The sequence below is a fragment of the Pseudophryne corroboree genome, chromosome 2 (assembly GCF_028390025.1).
Source record: "Pseudophryne corroboree isolate aPseCor3 chromosome 2, aPseCor3.hap2, whole genome shotgun sequence".
Lineage (NCBI taxonomy): Eukaryota > Metazoa > Chordata > Amphibia > Anura > Myobatrachidae > Pseudophryne > Pseudophryne corroboree.
The window spans coordinates 213,378,508-213,396,288 of NC_086445.1; the positions used below are offsets into that span (position 1 = coordinate 213,378,508).

At 45.7% G+C, this 17,781-nt stretch overlaps 1 protein-coding gene and 1 pseudogene across 1 annotated transcript in view; one reads left to right on the forward strand and one right to left on the reverse strand.

Annotated features, from left to right (window-relative positions):
• Positions 1-3,379: 3,379 nt before the first annotated feature.
• Positions 3,380-3,497, reverse strand: LOC135054293 (U6atac minor spliceosomal RNA; annotated as a pseudogene).
• A 12,745-nt stretch (positions 3,498-16,242) lies between these two features.
• Positions 16,243-17,781, forward strand: part of CTDSP2 (CTD small phosphatase 2) — a 78,833-nt gene continuing 77,294 nt past the window's right edge. Inside the window, exon 1 of the mRNA XM_063952296.1 lies at positions 16,243-16,812. Within this exon, the coding sequence (XP_063808366.1) occupies positions 16,749-16,812 (64 nt within the window). The 5' untranslated portion in view covers positions 16,243-16,748. The remainder of the gene's footprint in view (positions 16,813-17,781) is intronic.

The following is a 17,781-nucleotide window of genomic DNA, read 5'->3' on the forward strand; positions in this document are numbered from 1 at the left end:
TTGGTGGAGGAACGACTCGAGGCCTGGGACGATCTGACCGTGATTTCTCCATACAGCGTTCTCTGTATCTTAAGTCTAATTTATTGCATAGGGAAATTAACTTATCCAACTTATCAGGTACGTCCTGAGTCACGAGGTCATCTTTGATCTTCTCGGAGAGACCGCTCCAGAAAGCTGCGATGAGAGCCTCCTCATTCCAGTTCAGTTGAGAGAGTACGAAACTGGATCACGTACTGACTGACCATACGCGTGCCCTGACGCAGGCGCAGGATCTCCAATGAGGCAGCAGAAGTCCTGCCCGGTTCGTCGAAGATTCTTCGAAAGGCGGCTACAAACTCTGGGTAGTTAGACAGGATTGGATCCGACCTCTCCCACAATGGTGACGCCCATTCCAACGCTTGCCCAGTAAGTAAAGAAATGATATAGGCTACCTTGGTTTGTGCTGATGGGAAACTGGCCGACTGTAGTTCGAACTGGATTTCACACTGGTTAAGAAACCCACGGCATTGCTTTGGATTCCTATCGAATTTACTGGGAGATGGCAAATGCAACCATGGAAGTGGGCCTGGCACAGGAGGAAGCGGAACCGGAGGTGCTAATGTGGGAGCAGCTGTAGGAACTTGAGGAGCCGTCATGGCAACACAGAGAGAATCGAGACGTTCGGACATACTCTGCATGAACTGCACAATTTGAGATTGTGTGGCCTCCTGCTTACTTAAGCGAGACCAGATATCTGCGGTTGAATCTCCTCCTGAGGCCTGATCACCCGTCGAATCCATTGGGCCAGTGCTTACTGTCACGTCTAGCAAAGTTTGGGGATCCGGCAGTTGAGACTTGCCCAAGGAGGTAGCAGGCTGGGGAAGAACAAAATGAGGGGGTTGGATATAGTTTCTTTGCATGGGATACGGAGCAATGAAGGATGTAGGCGGGGTTTGAGAGTCAATGGAAAGTATTTATTTATGTACAGAGCAGAGGTAGAAAACTGAGGTTGATGAACGGTGACTTAAGAACGTGGTCGTAGACAAAGAACTGTGGAACTGTGGGTGAGAGTAAAATGAGGCTGAAGACAAGAACCGTGGACTGCGACTTATGAGATGAAACTGCGGTAGAGGAGCTGAGAACTGTGGACGGTAGTTTGGGTCGTGACTGGAGACTGAGAACTGTAGACTGTGGCTTGAAAGATGAAGCTGGAGATAACGAGCTGAGGACTGTGAATGGTGGTTCGAGGACTTGGCTGGAAGCAAGAATCTGCGGACTGTGGCTTGGAGGACGAGGCAAGAGATCCGGGGTCATCCGTGCCCAAAGGGTCTTACTGAACCGGGTTTTCCAAGAGCGTCTCCACGGGCAGCAGCAGGCTAGGAATGGGAAAACTGCAGCAGCAACTGAGAACTGGCAAAGCAGGGTTAGAAGTACCAGAATACAGCAGGAATCCTGGGAGCACAGGCTAAAGCACCTACAACAGGGTTGTAACTTGAAGCACTGGCATCCCTGTCCTAAACCAGCCCCCTTTTATAGGAAGAAGTCTCCCTGGATTGGCTGGAAAACTAGGAACAGGAATTATGTCAGAAACTTGGTCTCCAACATGGCGGCGCCCAGTAATGCAGACCTTTTCTGACAACATGCTGCTCACTGCTCCTGGTCTCCTAGGCAACGGCTTAGCGAGAGCGAGCTGCTGCAGCGGCGTCCCGCTGCCACGAGCGGACCCCCTCAACGCCATTACCGCTGCCTGTACCCTTGAACCCAGCGCCGCAGCCCTTCACCGCCGCTGCCCGGCCGCCCGTGAAGCCCGCCCCGCGGCCCCAGCGTTCCGGTAAGACCCCGGACGCTGACAAACTGCAGCCAACACCTTTGAGGGAGACAGACAGACAGTAGAGGTCCCACTAGACCTCTAGCGTCTGTCTCTGCTCTCCAGACGCTAGAGGTCAATTGGGACATCTAGCGTCTGACTGTCTCCCTCGATGGGGTCGGTGGCAGCGGGCTCCCATGCAGCCCACAGTGCCTACTGCAGGCGGTGTGCAGCTGGCAGCGGGAGAAGATGCAAAAATGCATCTTCTCCCATGTAAACCCAGTGGCAATGAGCATAAACCCCGTAGCCATGAGCATGAGACCCCTGGCAACGAGCATGAAATCCAGAGCATGAAACCCATAGCAGAAAACCTTTGGCAATAAGCATGGAACCCAGAGCAGGAAATCCTTGGCAACGAGCATGAGACCCCTGGCAACTTAATTAATTTAAAAGTAATTAGTAGTCTTAGTGTGGGGCATAATTTGTAAGGGACATTATTATGTGTTGAGCATAAAATTGTGTCAGGGGCATAACTGTATTTGGCATAATGCAGAATGGGCATTACAGTGTGTGGCATAATGGGCATTACTGTGTGTTGAATAATGTGTAAGGGGCATTACACGAAGGAGAAAAATTTACAAATAATATAATCAGGGTTTTTTTTGTTTTTTCTGTATTGTATAAGGGGCTCTACCTTGTGTAATGTGTATAATGGGTACTACTGTCTGGTGTAATGTGACTGACGGACACTACCGTGGGGATGTAATGTGACTTGGTACAATTCTGTGGCCACGCTCCTTTCCCATGAAGCCACACCCCTATTTCGGCACGAACTAACCCTCTTTTGACTGGGGGAGCCCCAAAGGAAACTTCCTCCCTGGGCACCACAAGGCCTAGAACCAGTCCTGACCTACATGCCTATACAGACCAGTCCACACACACACTTGCACCTGGAATCATTTAAACATATAGCCTAAAACATACTTGCCAACCCTCCCAGACGCTGCAGGAGGCTAATTTTTAGGGTAGTCCCCTGCAGCCCCGAAAGGGTGTGTGACTCTCCCGCAATCCGCCCACTTCCTAGTGAAGCGGGCAACAGAGATAAAATAACTGAAAACACATCAGCGGTGGAAAGGGGACAGGGCTAAAGATGCAAATTGCATCTTTTTAGCCCACCCCTACTTACAGACCTGCGAATCGCGGGCATTTCTCTTGCTTGGGGGCTAATGACATGACAGTCCAGCCCCGCCCCCCAAAGTGACCTGCTGCTCCCACAGAGGAGAAAAATAAAGTAGGCAAGTACGCCTAACATTTATAATACTATCTATGTACCGATGTAACCATGTACAAATATACATCCACACACAAACTGACCCACACCTATGTGCCAACCCATACAAACAAACATACCTATATGCACCATATCAAACCTGTAAGTACAGTAGGTGTGTCCATAGGTAGATGCACACATGTACGTGTGTGGATACATGCAAACATCCAGGTGTCCATGTATATGTGTGCCTGCATGCACACACATAGGTACATGTACAGTATGTTGGGGTGTATGCATATAGGAATGTGTGTATATGCGGTACAAAAACTTTGTTAGAGATGCCACTTAGTGGGTGTCAATGCCTTAACCATATAAGTTTTGTAAAGGCCACTGGGACCTCTTCCATCCTTGCTAACCTTCTCTCCTTTCATGCAACACGAGGTATGGATACATGGAAGCCATTCAGGTGGGGTTAGAGGTGCTATCACTGCTGTGTCCTTGGAAGTAGCAGTGATAGCACTGTAAGTTAATGCAGAAGGAGACGTCTATTACATGCACAATCCGCCTGACAAGAGGCCAGGAGATCTCTGGCCTCTTCCTACCCCATAAACGGCAACAATACGCCTCAATTTTTACAAACGGAGCCCGTAGCCACCCCCAATGGTATGACTATCTGATGTTGGCCTGCGTTCTATGCCCAGGACCCATTCATGCATGCACAGAATGGGTCCTGCGCATTCACAAAGTACCCCAAAAAATCAGCACTTTGCGCCGATGGCCTCCAGTGCAACCGCACCTGAATGATCCCCCCATATGTGTATGTGTGGGTGGAATGTCCGTACGCACATACGTATATACTGTTATATATTGGTTCAATTATATATATATATATATATATATATATATATATACACACACATACTAGCTGTTCTACCCATTCCTTGCACGGGAGTTTCTAATTTTCACGATTGTAAATAGAAATGCAAAAAATTTGGTAAATCTATAGAACTGTAAATTTGAGACGTCTTGATGTAAATAAATAAAAATCCATGGTTCTTGGCAGTACCAGAGGAGCACCCGTAGCAGATACGGTGAAAAGTGACAGGACCATTTTTGTAGTTTATTACATTCTACACACTGGAGATGTAATCCAAATTTTGATCTGATTGTTTGGGCGTTATCGTTCACACAACGCAAGCCACGCATCGGTAATGATGTCATTATGTCAACCCCCTTTTCATCCCCTTAGTGGAGTATTTTTAAAATTCGAATTACATAGTTTTCCACCTGCAGAATACCTATGTTAAATTTAATTTTCCTAACATATCGGGAAGTAAGAGAATTAGTGATGCGTCAGTCAGTGAGTGAGGGCGATAGATAGATAGATGTGCCTATGTAGAGGGAATGTATGTGTGTGTATGTACATATGTATTTATTATTATTATTTATATAGCACACACATATTCCGCTGCACTTTACAGAGAATATTTGGCCATTCACAGCAGTACACCCTCTATTGGAGCTCACAATCTATATTCTCTACCACATGTACACGCACGCTAGGGTTAATTTTGTTGAGAGCCAATTAACCTACCGCTATATTTTTGGATTGTGGGATGAAACTCACGCAAGCATGGGGAGAATATACAAACTCCACACAGTTAAGCCCATGTTAGGAATCGAACCCATGACCTCAGTGCTGCGAGACGGTAGTGGTAACCATTACACCATCCATGCTGCCCACCTATATAGCGTAGGCTTATTAATGGAAAGGATTAGGTGATCGCGGTTTAAGAAGGGGGAATGGGTGATTAAATCTGTCTGACCATAAACCTGATGCCAGGGTGGTGGAGGGGGTGTAGTATGAGTGGCCGGTGCCAGGATCACGACCACCAGCATACCAACAGCTGGGCAAGAGCTAATGAGCCCCTTGCGGGCACACCACGCTATTTATTCTCCCTCCAGGGGGGTCGTGGACCCACAAGAGGGAGAATATGTGCCAGCATGCCAGCGGTCGGGATGCCGGTGCAGGTATGCTGATCGCTGCGATCCCGGCCGGCCGCATACTGAAGACCACACGGTGGAGGGGAGAGATGGCTGCTGAACTGAGGAGTGGGAGGTTAATTGTAGAGCTGACAATTGATGGCCTCCCCTGATTAAAACCATCATCAAACACGATTGCTGGGGAGTGTCCCTCACATTTGTTGTCAGTGAGCAGAAAGCATTTATATTTCACCATTGGTCACAGCCATCGAGATTATACCACCAGCTACTGCCCATCAATGAGCAAGCGCCTCATAAGCATCGATGTTTGGAAAACCATCAATTGCCAATGACCAGAACTCAGGATAGCCATCGGTCTGCTCACCATCGATGGTGAAGCTGTGAGTGACCATGGCTGGTGATCAACTATGACATGGGAAACCATCGATGGTTTCATACACAGATGTCAACCCTGTTCTTCCAGTGACTGGCCACAGCCAATTAGAGCCTGGGGGTGGGGCTTTGCAGGTGTCAGGGGCAGAGCTAACTGTGTCCTGGCACATGGGGGAAAAAATAAGATTTTACTCACCGGTAAATCTATTTCTCGTAGTCCGTAGTGGATGCTGGGAACTCCGTAAGGACCATGGGGAATAGCGGGCTCCGAAGGAGGCTGGGCACTCTAGAAAGATTTATGACTACCTGGTGTGCACTGGCTCCTCCCACTATGACCCTCCTCCAAGCCTCAGTTAGGACACTGTGCCCGGACGAGCTGACATAATAAGGAAGGATTTTGAATCCCGGGTAAGACTCATACCAGCCACACCAATCACACCGTATAACTCGTGATACTATACCCAGTTAACAGTATGAATATAACTGAGCCTCTCAACAGATGGCTCAACAATAACCCTTTAGTTAGGCAATAACTATATACAAGTATTGCAGACAATCCGCACTTGGGATGGGCGCCCAGCATCCACTACGGACTACGAGAAATAGATTTACCGGTGAGTAAAATCTTATTTTCTCTGACGTCCTAGTGGATGCTGGGAACTCCGTAAGGACCATGGGGATTATACCAAAGCTCCCAAACGGGCGGGAGAGTGCGGGTGACTCTGCAGCACCGAATGAGAGAACTCCAGGTCCTCCTCAGCCAGGGTATCAATTTTGTAGAATTTTGCAAACGTGTTTGCCCCTGACCAAGTAACAGCTCGGCAAAGTTGTAAAGCCGAGACCCCTCGGGCAGCCGCCCAAGATGAGCCCACCTTCCCTGTGGAATGGGCTTTCACTGATTTAAGATGCGGCAGTCCAGCCGCAGAATGCGCCTGCTGAATCGTGTCACAGATCCAGCGAGCGATAGTCTGCTTAGAAGCAGGAGCACCAAGCCTGTTGGGTGCATACAGGATAAATAGCGAGTCAATTTTTCTGACTCTAGCCGTCCTGGAAACATAATTTTTCAAGGCCCTGACTACGTCCAGTAACTTGGAATCCTCCAAGTCCCCAGTAGCCGCCGGCACCACAATAGGTTGGTTCAAGTGAAAAGCTGATACCACCTTAGGGAGAAACTGGGGACGAGTCCTCAATTCTGCCCTATCCATATGGAAAATCAGATAAGGACTTTTATATGACAAAGCCGCCAATTCTGATACACGCCTGGCCGAAACCAAGGCCAATAACATGACCACTTTCAACGTGAGATATTTTAGATCCACGGTTTTTAGTGGTTCAAACCAATGTGATTTTAAGAAACTCAACACCACGTTGAGATCCCAAGGTGCCACTGGAGGCACAACCGGGGGCTGAATATGCAGCACTCCTTTTACAATGTCTGAACTTCAGGTACTGAAGCTAATGCTTTCTGGAAGAAAATCGACAGAGCCGAGATCTGTATCTTAATGGAGCCTAATTTTAGGCCCATAGACACTCCTGCTTGTAGGAAATGCAGAAATCGACCTAGTTGAAATTCCTCTGTTGGGGCCTTTTTTGGCCTCACACCAAGCAACATATTTCCGCCATATGCGGTGATAATGTTTTGCAGTTACATCTTTCCTGGCTTGAATCAGCGTAGGAATGACTTCCTCCGGAATGCCCTTTTCCTTTAGGATCCGGCGTTCAACCGCCATGCCATGAAAACGTAGCCGCGGTAAGTCTTGGAACAGACAGGGCCCCTGCTGCAGCAGGTCCTGTCTGAGCGGCAGAGGCCATGGGTCCTCTGATACATTTTCTTGAAGTTCTGGGTACCAGGCTCTTCTTGGCCAATCCGGAACCACGAGTATCGTTCTTACTCCTCGCCTTATTATTCTCAGTACCTTTGGTATGAGAGGCAGAGGGGGGAACACATAAAACGACTGGTACATCCACGGTGTTACCAGAGCGTCCACAGCTATCGCCTGAAGGTCCCTTGACCTGGCGCAATATCTTTTATAGCTTTTTGTTGAGGCGGGACGCCTTCATGTCCACCTGTGGCCTTTCCCAATGGTGTACAATTCTTTGGAAGACTTCTGGATGAAGTCCCCACACTCTCGGGTGGAAGTCGTGTCTGCTGAGAAGATCTGCTTCCCAGTTGTCCACTCCGGGAATGAACACTGCTGACAGTGCTAACACATGATTTTCCGCCCATCGGAGAATCCTTGTGGCTTCTGCCATCGCCATCCTGCTTCTTGTGCCGCCCTGTTGGTTTACATGGGCGACTGCCGTGATGTTGCCTGATTGGATCAGGACCGGCTGGTTTTGAAGCAGAGGCCTTGCCTGACTCAGGGCATTGTAAATGGCCCTCTGTTCCAGAATTTTATGTTGGGAAGTCACCTGACTTGACCAAAGTCCCTGGAAGTTTCTTCCCTGTGTGACTGCCCCCCAGCCTCAAAGGCTGGCATCCATGGTCACTAGGACCTAGTCCTGTATGTCGAACCTGCGGCCCTCTTGAAGATGGGCACTCTGCAGCCACTACAGTAGAGATACCCTGGTCCTTGGAGACAGGGTTATCAGCCTAATGCATCTGAAGATGCGACCCGGACCACTTGTCTAACAGGTCCCCCTGAAAAGTTCTTGCAGGGAACCTGCCGAATGGGATTGCTTCGTAGGAAGCTAACATTTTTCCCAGGACTCGCGTGCAATGATGCACCGATAACTGTTTTGGCTTCAGGAGGTCTCTGACTAGAGATGACAGCTCCTTGGCTTTCTCCACCGGGAGAAACACTTATTTCTGGTCTGTGTCCAGAACCATCCCCAGGAACAGTAGACGTGTCGTAGGAACCAGCTGTGACTCTGGACTGTTTAGAGTCCAACCGTGCTGTTGTAGCACTTTCCAAAATAGTGCTACCCCGACTAGCAACTGCTCCTTGGACCTCGCCCTTATAAGGAGATTGTCCAAGTACGGGATAATTAAAACTCCCCTTTTTCGAAGGAGTATCATCATTCCGGCCATTACCTTGGTAACACCCTCGGTGCCATGTACAGTCCAAACGGCAGAGTCTGGACTTGGTAATGGTAATCCTGTACCACAAATCTGAGGTACTCCTGACGAGGATAGTAAATAGGGACATGCAGGTAAGCATCCTTGATGTCCCGGGATACCATGTAATCCCCCTCGTCCAGGCTTGCAATAACCGCCCTGAGCGATTCCATCTTGAACTTGAATTTTTTATGCATGTGTTCAAGGATTTTAAATATAAAGAAGGGTCACACCGAACCATGCGGTTTCGGTACCCCAACCGTGTGGAATAGTAACCCCGTCCTTGTTGAAGTAGGGGCACCTTAAGTATTACCTGCTGGGAATACAGCTTATTAATTGCCTCTAGCACAGCCTCCCTGCCTGAGGGCGTTGTCGGCAAGGCATATTTGAGGAAACGGCGGGGGGGAAGACATCTCGAATTCCAGCTTGTACCCCTGAAATACTACTTGAATGAAACAGGGATCCACCTGTGAGCGAGCCCACTGATCGCTGAAACTTTTGAGACGGCCCCCCACCGTACCTGGCTACACCTGTGGAGCCCCCGCGTCATGCTGTGGACTCAGAGGAAGCGAGAGAAGAATTATGATTCTGGGAACAGGCTGACTGGTGCAGCTTTTTCCCTCTTCCCTTGTCTTTGTACAGAAAGGAAGCGCCTTTGACCCGCTTGCTTTTCTGAAGCCGAAAGGACTGTACCTGATAATACAGTGCTTTCTTAGTCTGTGAGGAAAAAATATTTCTTCCCAGCTGTTGCTGCGGATACGAGGTCCCAGAGACCATCCCCAAATAATTCCTCACCCTTATAAGGCAGAATCTCTATGTGCCTTTTAAGGTCAGCATCACCTGTCCAGGGACAGGTCTCTAATACCCTCCTGACAGAATGGACGTTACATTCATTTTGGATGCCAGCCGGCAAAATATCCCTCTGTGCATCCCTCATATATAAGACGACGTCTTTAATATGTTCTCATGTTAGCAAACTAGTATGTTTGACAGGGTCACCGACCACGCTGCAGCAGCACGCTCTGCAGGTTTCAGTCTAGTACCTGAGTGTTACACAATAAAAGATGGTATCTGTCTATGTACAGGGCGCATATGAAATGTTTATAGCATGGAATACATCCCTGTTATAGTTGAGAAGATGGTATATCCTTCTTATAACAGCTTGATGGTCTCCCTGATTTCTCCTTCCTCCTCTCGTAGAGTCATACACAGATCCCAATGTTCATAAAAAACAGAATTAAAGAGAAAGATGTGTAGAACAGTTTTTCACCAATAAGTTATTTCCACAACCTAAGGAGACAAAAGGGCGTACCCCACTCACACAGAAACAAGTGAGTGGAAACCCATAAAGGTATCTTTTGACCAAAAGTATATTCTTTCAGAGTATTGGAGTTTAAATTTCGGGAGCGTACCCAAGACTCACAATAGTTGAATAACGAGAAATCACATAAGGGTATCTTTCAAATCTTTTGTTCTGTCAGATGCGTACCCCAACTTACACAATTTGCAGTTGGCACATGTATATAAAGGTATCTTTTAAATTTTCTACCACCGAGGAAAAAATGCGTACCACAACTCACTGGATCTGGAGATGTTCTAATCCTATCATGGTATCTTTACCCACGGTCTCAGGAAATTATTCAATGCAGGAAACACGAAGAAAACAATCGAAGGGTTCCTCTTTGTTTGGTTAAAACGAAGGGTTTATTTCCCAAAAGCATTAAAAAGTCAAAGACATTCTTCTTAAAAAGACAAATGCCGGAATACAGGTGGCAAAACATTAAAAATTAAAAATGAATCCAATTCTGGTTGTCCCAGGCTACTCACAGTACTATTCGTTCAACGCGTTTCGGTCTTTAGCAGGACCTTTATCAAGAACTGTGTGTACTGTGGGGAGTCTGGATATTTATACTACAAACATCCAATAGGTGAGCAGCAGGAAATCGCATCATTAATTGGTTACATAATTTCATATCTTTAACACATCAACACATTATATAAATATTCAAACAGAGTGAACCTCCATTATAAAGAACACTATTCTAAATATGCTGTGTGAATTATGTGGCCACAAAAGGCTTTATTTAAACCATTAACATATAAACCGCTAAGGATCATGGGAAATGTAGGAAAACAAGCTGAACTCCATACCCATATAAGGAGTTCCGCCGGATATTGTAAATCCCAATGCTTAAAAAGAGAAGATAATCTTATAGAAAACGTGACTGAAAAACATAATGGACCAAAGAGCTTTAGATGTCTGAGCTATGCGTTTGGTATTGCAGGCATTACAGTCCGTTTTTGTCCACGATCAAAGGGTCCCGCTAGGATTTGTGGGGGATGTAGTTTCTTTATGGGACTCTTATGTCCTTATACGGAGATCCGCCGGAAGTCAGATGGCGGCCGTTTAATGTATCCTCCATTGTCCCCTCATACTCGTTCCGTGTCTGTGCGGTGACCGGAAGTGACGTTCCGCATGGACGAGCCTTTCTCAGAGGGATCATGGGAAACGTAGTTCAATAACATAGTGGTATTGGACTTCAATGTAGTTTGTCTAAGTGATTGAACAAAGTGTATAAACAGATATTAATATTCATAATACATAAGTAGATGTTATTCTTAAGCAATCACACGTATTTTTTCCCAAAACGAGTACAATTAAAAAATGTCATTAATTCTTTACAAAAACCATTTTAACTCAAAATCACAGTTTAAACCGTGAGGATTCAAAGTCCCATATGTGAAAATGTATTGCATCTCTGCTTTTGCAAGTTGTGAAGCTAGATCTTTATTACGTTTATTTCCTTGGACATGTCTAATCCCATAAAACCCTATTGCATCCGTAATGGAGCAATTGTGTTTGGCCTGGAAGTGGGCAGAAAGCGAATGGGTAGGTAATCCCTTTTTTATATTTCTAACATGCTCACCAGAACTTTTAGTGCCCTGCTGGTGCGCCCTATATAAAATAGATTACAGCTGCACTTGATAGCGTAAATAACATTTTTACTGTCGCATGTTATAAAGTCCTTGATGGCATGATTCTTTCCATTTATTTCAATATTTTCAATTTTATTTTTCCCTTCACTTTTGATAGATCTGCACCCAATGCAATTTCCACATCTATAGAAGCCTTTTGAGGCTATCCTAGATGTGGTTTTGATGGACGGTAACATGCTGGAAACCAACTTATTTTTTAAATTTGGGGCTTTCCTGTAGATGTGGGTGGGTTTGAGGGGGACCAAGGGTCCAATAACCGGGTCCTTCCTCACTAGGTCCCAATGTTTCCTTAGAATGTTTTCTATTTCCCTGTGTTGTTGGTTAAATTCCGTGATGAATGCCCATTCATATGCATTCCTCTTGCTCTTTTTGTTTCTTCCTGTGTCTAGCAATTCACTACGATCAGTGATTTTAGAGAAACAAAAAGAGGTTTAATAAAGCCTTTTGGGGCCACATAATTCACACAGCATATTTAGAATAGTGTTCTTTATAATGGAGGTTCACTCTGTTTGAATATTTATATAATTTGTTGATGTGTTAAAGATATGAAATTATGTAACCAATTAATGATGCGATTTCCTGCTGCTCACCTATTGGATGTTTGTAGTATAAATATCCAGACTCCCCACAGTACACACAGTTCTTGATAAAGGTCCTGCTAAAGACCGAAACGCGTTGAACGAATAGTACTGTGAGTAGCCTGGGACAACCAGAATTGGATTCATTTTTATTTTTTAATTTTTAATTTTTTGCCACCTGTATTCCGGCATTTGTCTTTTTAAGAAGAATGTCTTTGACTTTTTAATGCTTTTGGGAAATAAACCCTTCGTTTTAACCAAACAAAGAGGAACCCTTCCATTGTTTTCTTCGTGTTTCCTGCATTGAATAATTTCCTGAGACCGTGGGTAAAGATACCATGATAGGATTAGAACATCTCCAGATCCAGTGAGTTGTGGTACGCATTTTTTCCTCGGTGGTAGAAAATTTAAAAGATACCTTTATATACATGTGCCAACTGCAAATTGTGTAAGTTGGGGTACGCATCTGACAGAACAAAAGATTTGAAAGATACCCTTATGTGATTTCTCGTTATTCAACTATTGTGAGTCTTGGGTACGCTCCCGAAATTTAAACTCCAATACTCTGAAAGAATATACTTTTGGTCAAAAGATACCTTTATGGGTTTCCACTCACTTGTTTCTGTGTGAGTGGGGTACGCCCTTTTGTCTCCTTAGGTTGTGGAAATAACTTATTGGTGAAAAACTGTTCTACACATCTTTCTCTTTAATTCTGTTTTTTATGAACATTGGGATCTGTGTATGACTCTACGAGAGGAGGAAGGAGAAATCAGGGAGACCATCAAGCTGTTATAAGAAGGATATACCATCTTCTCAACTATAACAGGGATGTATTCCATGCTATAAACATTTCATATGCGCCCTGTACATAGACAGATACCATCTTTTATTGTGTATCATATATTGTTCTTGTAAAATTGGTGATTTTTACTCTGGTATTTGTAGTGGACGGGCTGCATTGCGCCATACGGGCGAACAATTCAGAATAAACCCCCTTTCTTAGTACCTGAGTGTGTAAATACAGACTTCAGGATAGCCTCCTGCTTTTTATCAACAGGTACCTTCAAAGTGGCCGTTCCTAAAACGGCAGTGCCACCTATTTTGACAACCGTGTGAGCGCCTTACCCACCCTAGGGGATATCTCCCAGCGTAACTTATCCTCTGGCGGGAAAAGGTACGCCATCAGTAACTTTTTAGAAATTACCAGTTTCTTATCAGGGGGAACCCACGCTTTTCACACACTTCATTCATTCATCTGATGGGGGAACAAAACACTGCCTGCTTTTTCTCCCCAAACATAAAAACCCCATTTTTAGAGGTTAATGTCAGAAATGTGTAACACATTATTTTTATTGCCGGGATCAAGTCACGGATGTTCCTAGTGGATTGTGTATATGTCTCAACCTTGTCGACACTGGAGTCAGACTCCGTGTCGACATCTGTGTCTGCCATCTGAATGAGCGGGCGTTTTTGAGCCCCTGATGGCCTTTGAGACGCCTGGGCAGACACGGGCTGAGAAGCCGGCTGTCCCACAGCTGTTACGTCATCCACCCTTTTATGTAAGGAGTTGACACTGTCGGTTAATACCTTTTACCTAACCATCCACTCTGGTGTCGGCCCCACAGGGGGCGACATCACATTTATCGGCATCTGCTCCGTCACTATATAAGCCTCCTCCTCAAACATGTCGACACAGCTGTACCGACACACCGCACACACACAGGGAATGCTCTGACTGAGGACAGGACCCACAAAGCCCTTTGGGGAGACAGAGAGAGAGTATGCCAGCACACACCAGAGCGCTATATAATGAGGGGATTAACACTATAACTGAGTGAATTTTCCCCCATAGCTGCTTGTATATACAATATTGCGCCTAAATTTAGTGCCCCCCCTCTCTTTTTTACCCTTTGAGCCTGAAAACTACAGGGGAGAGCCTGGGGAGCTTTCTTCCAGTTGCACTGTGAAGAGAAAATGGCGCCAGTGTGTCTGAGGGAGATAGCTCCGCCCCTTTTCTGCGGCCTATTCTCCTGCTTTTTTTCTGGATTCTGGCAGTGGTATTTACCACATATATAGCCTCTGGGGCTATATATTGTGGTATTTTTGACAGCCAAGGTGTTTTTATTGCCCCCCCCCCCCCCCCAAGCGCCCTGCACCCTCAGTGACCGGAGTGTGAAGTGTGTATGAGGAGCAATGGCGCACAGCTGCAGTGCTGTGCGCTACCTTGGTGAAGACTGATGTCTTCTGCCGCTGTTTTTCCGGACCTCTTTTTGCTTCTGGCTCTGTAAGGGGGACGGCGGCGCGGCTCCGGGACTGAACACCAAGGACTGGGCCTGCGGTCGATCCCTCTGGAGCTAATGGTGTCCAGTAGCCTAAGAAGCCCAATCCGGCTGCAAGCAGGCGAGTTCGCTTCTTCTCCCCTTAGTCCCTCGCTGCAGTGAGCCTGTTGCCAGCAGGTCTCACTGAAAATAAAAAACCTAAATCTATACTTTCTTTCTAAGGGCTCAGGAGAGCCCCTAGTGTGCATCCAACCTCGGCCGGGCACAAGATCTAACTGAGGCTTGGAGGAGGGTCATAGTGGGAGGAGCCAGTGCACACCAGGTAGTCATAAAACTTTCTAGAGTGCCCAGCCTCCTTCGGAGCCTGCTATTCCCCATGGTCCTTACGGAGTTCCCAGCATCCACTAGGACGTCAGAGAAAATATATATATATTCATTTGTGCTGTGCCATTGATGGAGGGAAACCTTCTGGTTCCCACCCATTGATGGCAAAAATATTCAACATACTTTTGCCATCAATGGCACAGATACTTTATTATTATTATTATTATTCCTTGGATGCCTGTAATAATAAAGTATGGCAGTATTGGGGGCAGTGAAAGTAAATCCATGCATAGTGGTAGATCAAAATATAGGTCGAACTCGTTAAGCAAATTGCCTTTTTTTCAACCTCGACAACTATTAAATCAGCCATAAACTATCAATAATTACAAATCATTGATCGTCAATGGCCAATCCTAACCAGAACTCTTTGATTGTATTTGGAACTTCAACAATATGGCTTAGAAAGGAAAAGAAAAACCACATTGCTAAAGAGGACCTGAAATGGTGGATGGAAAAAGAACACACACAAACACACACACAGGGTTGGCCAAGAAACTGGGACATTCTAGGACAAATGTAACCAATAAGCAAAGTCTCAATGAAAGTAACAAGAAATATATTTAAAAGTGGGGACAGGGCACAAGAGCAGGGGCAACAAATAACCATAAAAAACCCTCAAAGAAATAACAGGATACAAATAACAGACATGCAAGGAAAAATTAGGAGAAATGGGAAAATAGAAAAGCAATAAGAAAATAAGGGTCTGCAATATACCTGTCTGTGACAAACCTACATGTAAATGTTATGTGCAATGTCTAAAACATACTGTAATTGCTATTATAGTGAAAATAGGAGAATAACAGTGTATGCTTGTACAGTGAATGGGGGAAAAACTGACTGGGGAACCGTTTAATAATCAGGAGGAATGCTGCGGATATTGCTGGAAACAAAGGGAGAAACGCAGTATACAGTAGCTTTAACTTGTGAGGGGGGAACCAGCAGATAGGATAGGAAAGGACACAGACAACAGTTTAGCAATCAGGTTGAACAGAAAGAGTGAAGGGAAGAAAGGATAGGGGCAGCATAAGGGAGAGCTACTGTACAGCTACAACACCAAGCTGAACAGGAAGAAAATCTACTTATCCTGCCAGCTGTATACGGCTTCCAGCTGAAAGATTTCATGCAAAGAGTACAAACAATCCATCTGTGCTTCAGTCTTTTGCTCTCTCCAGGTCACCTCCCCTCCTCTGTCCCTTGGACCTCCCATATACTGTACATCACTTTTAACCCTGCACTTGCCAACACTAACTGAGCCCCTGCTTTTATCTTTCCCCTCCATTCTCTAAAGGTGACCAAACCATATGACACACTCCCCCTACCCAATCCTACATGCCAGCCCCCGCTTATATAGTATGCATGCTGCACCAGCTGACATGCACCCAGCAGCAGCCCCTGGTGATGCTACACACAGAGCAGCAGCAGCCCATGCACTGGAATGTAGCTGGATAAACACTGCAGAGTAGAATACCTCCCTTTTTATACTGCCCCCAGCCCTGCCAGCCAATCACAGCCTGCTGCGGTTTCCAGGCTCCCCGATCACACTGCCCTGCTCTAGGAAAACAAAGCTCCATTTCCACGAAATCTTTTATTTTCCCGCCTCTGAAGATCATAGACTTTAATTGCCAGCCAAGCCGGGGCCCCCGGGTGCAGCTCCGGAGAAGGTGGCCGTGCAGGAGAGGCCGAACCGGGGAGGTTGTTTATCTATAGTATTGGGGGGGGCCTTGAAACCGCCGATGTCCCATTTCCTCTGTTGTTTTGCTTCTCTCAGTCTGGATTCTCCATGTTGAACCAGTTCTGAGATTTGGGCTGGGACCTGCCTCTGCATGCATGCATGTATATCTATTTACTCTAGCGCTATTTTCGGCTGCAAGCGGCATCTCCGTAGCAGATTACAGGGAGGAGGATTGCAGCGACAGTGAGAGGGGGAGAATCGAGGATTTGCCACCGGCTGGGCGGAGAGCTGCGGATCCGATCTGGGAGAGACGAGAGCTCAGCACTGGATCCGTGCAAGTGTTAGATGGAAAGCAGCTGTATCATCGCTCAAGTGCAGAGAGAAGAGGCGCTTGTGTATCCAAAGCAAGGTGGGTGATAGGAACGCCCGCTCAGCCCGGGCTCAGCACTTGTGCCTGTCATCTGCTGTCACTTATGCTGCTGCTGCTGCTGCAACAACCCTTGCATGCCCCATCTTTGCATAGCATAACTGCTTTACACTATCTATCTATCTATCTATCTATCTATCTATCTATCTATCTATCTAGATATATGTGTTTCCTTCACCCTTTTCCGATCTTTCTGATCGCTGCATTTCCTACACAATCATCTATTTTCACTTTCCTGCAAAGTGGTACAAAATTGCAATGTATATGTGCCCACTGCCTCCCCCCGTCTCAGTCTTCTTTGCCATCCGTGTATAAACATTGGTATATATCTTTTTTATTTTATTTTATTTTTTGTATTTTTGAAAAAATGTCTTCATGGTAAAAATCCAATTACTCTTAGTTATGAATCTATAGAAAAGGAAAACAACTCCATTCAGTCCCCTCCCTGTGAGGCAGGGGTGTGTTCTGTACACATTTTAAATAATGCTCTCAACTGAAGCTGCTTCTTAATGAGGCTTCCATGTAAGGAGCAGACCTGTGTTTTATTACCTTTCTGTCACTGCTTTGATGGTGGTATTTCCTGTGCTAGGGCATTTTGTGTTTATTTGTAATGTGCAGGTCAGAGCTGTTCCAGATTCAGGATAACAGCACTGTGTGTGTATGTGTGTATATGTGTGTATATATATATATATATATATATATATATATTTTTTTTTTTTAATCAGTCACAGGTGCGGCACTCCAAGTATGAGATAAACGGCAAAGGCGGCAGTTGTATACATCAACGGTTCAGTGCCTTTATTTCTGCATTTTCATGAGGATTAACAGTGTACCAATCATGCTTACCTTAAGTAGCAAACACCAAGTGTGAACACGCCAAATCTGTGACTATTTATACACAATATATATATATGTTGTGACACTGGACGAGTCTGGAGACTATATTTGTGT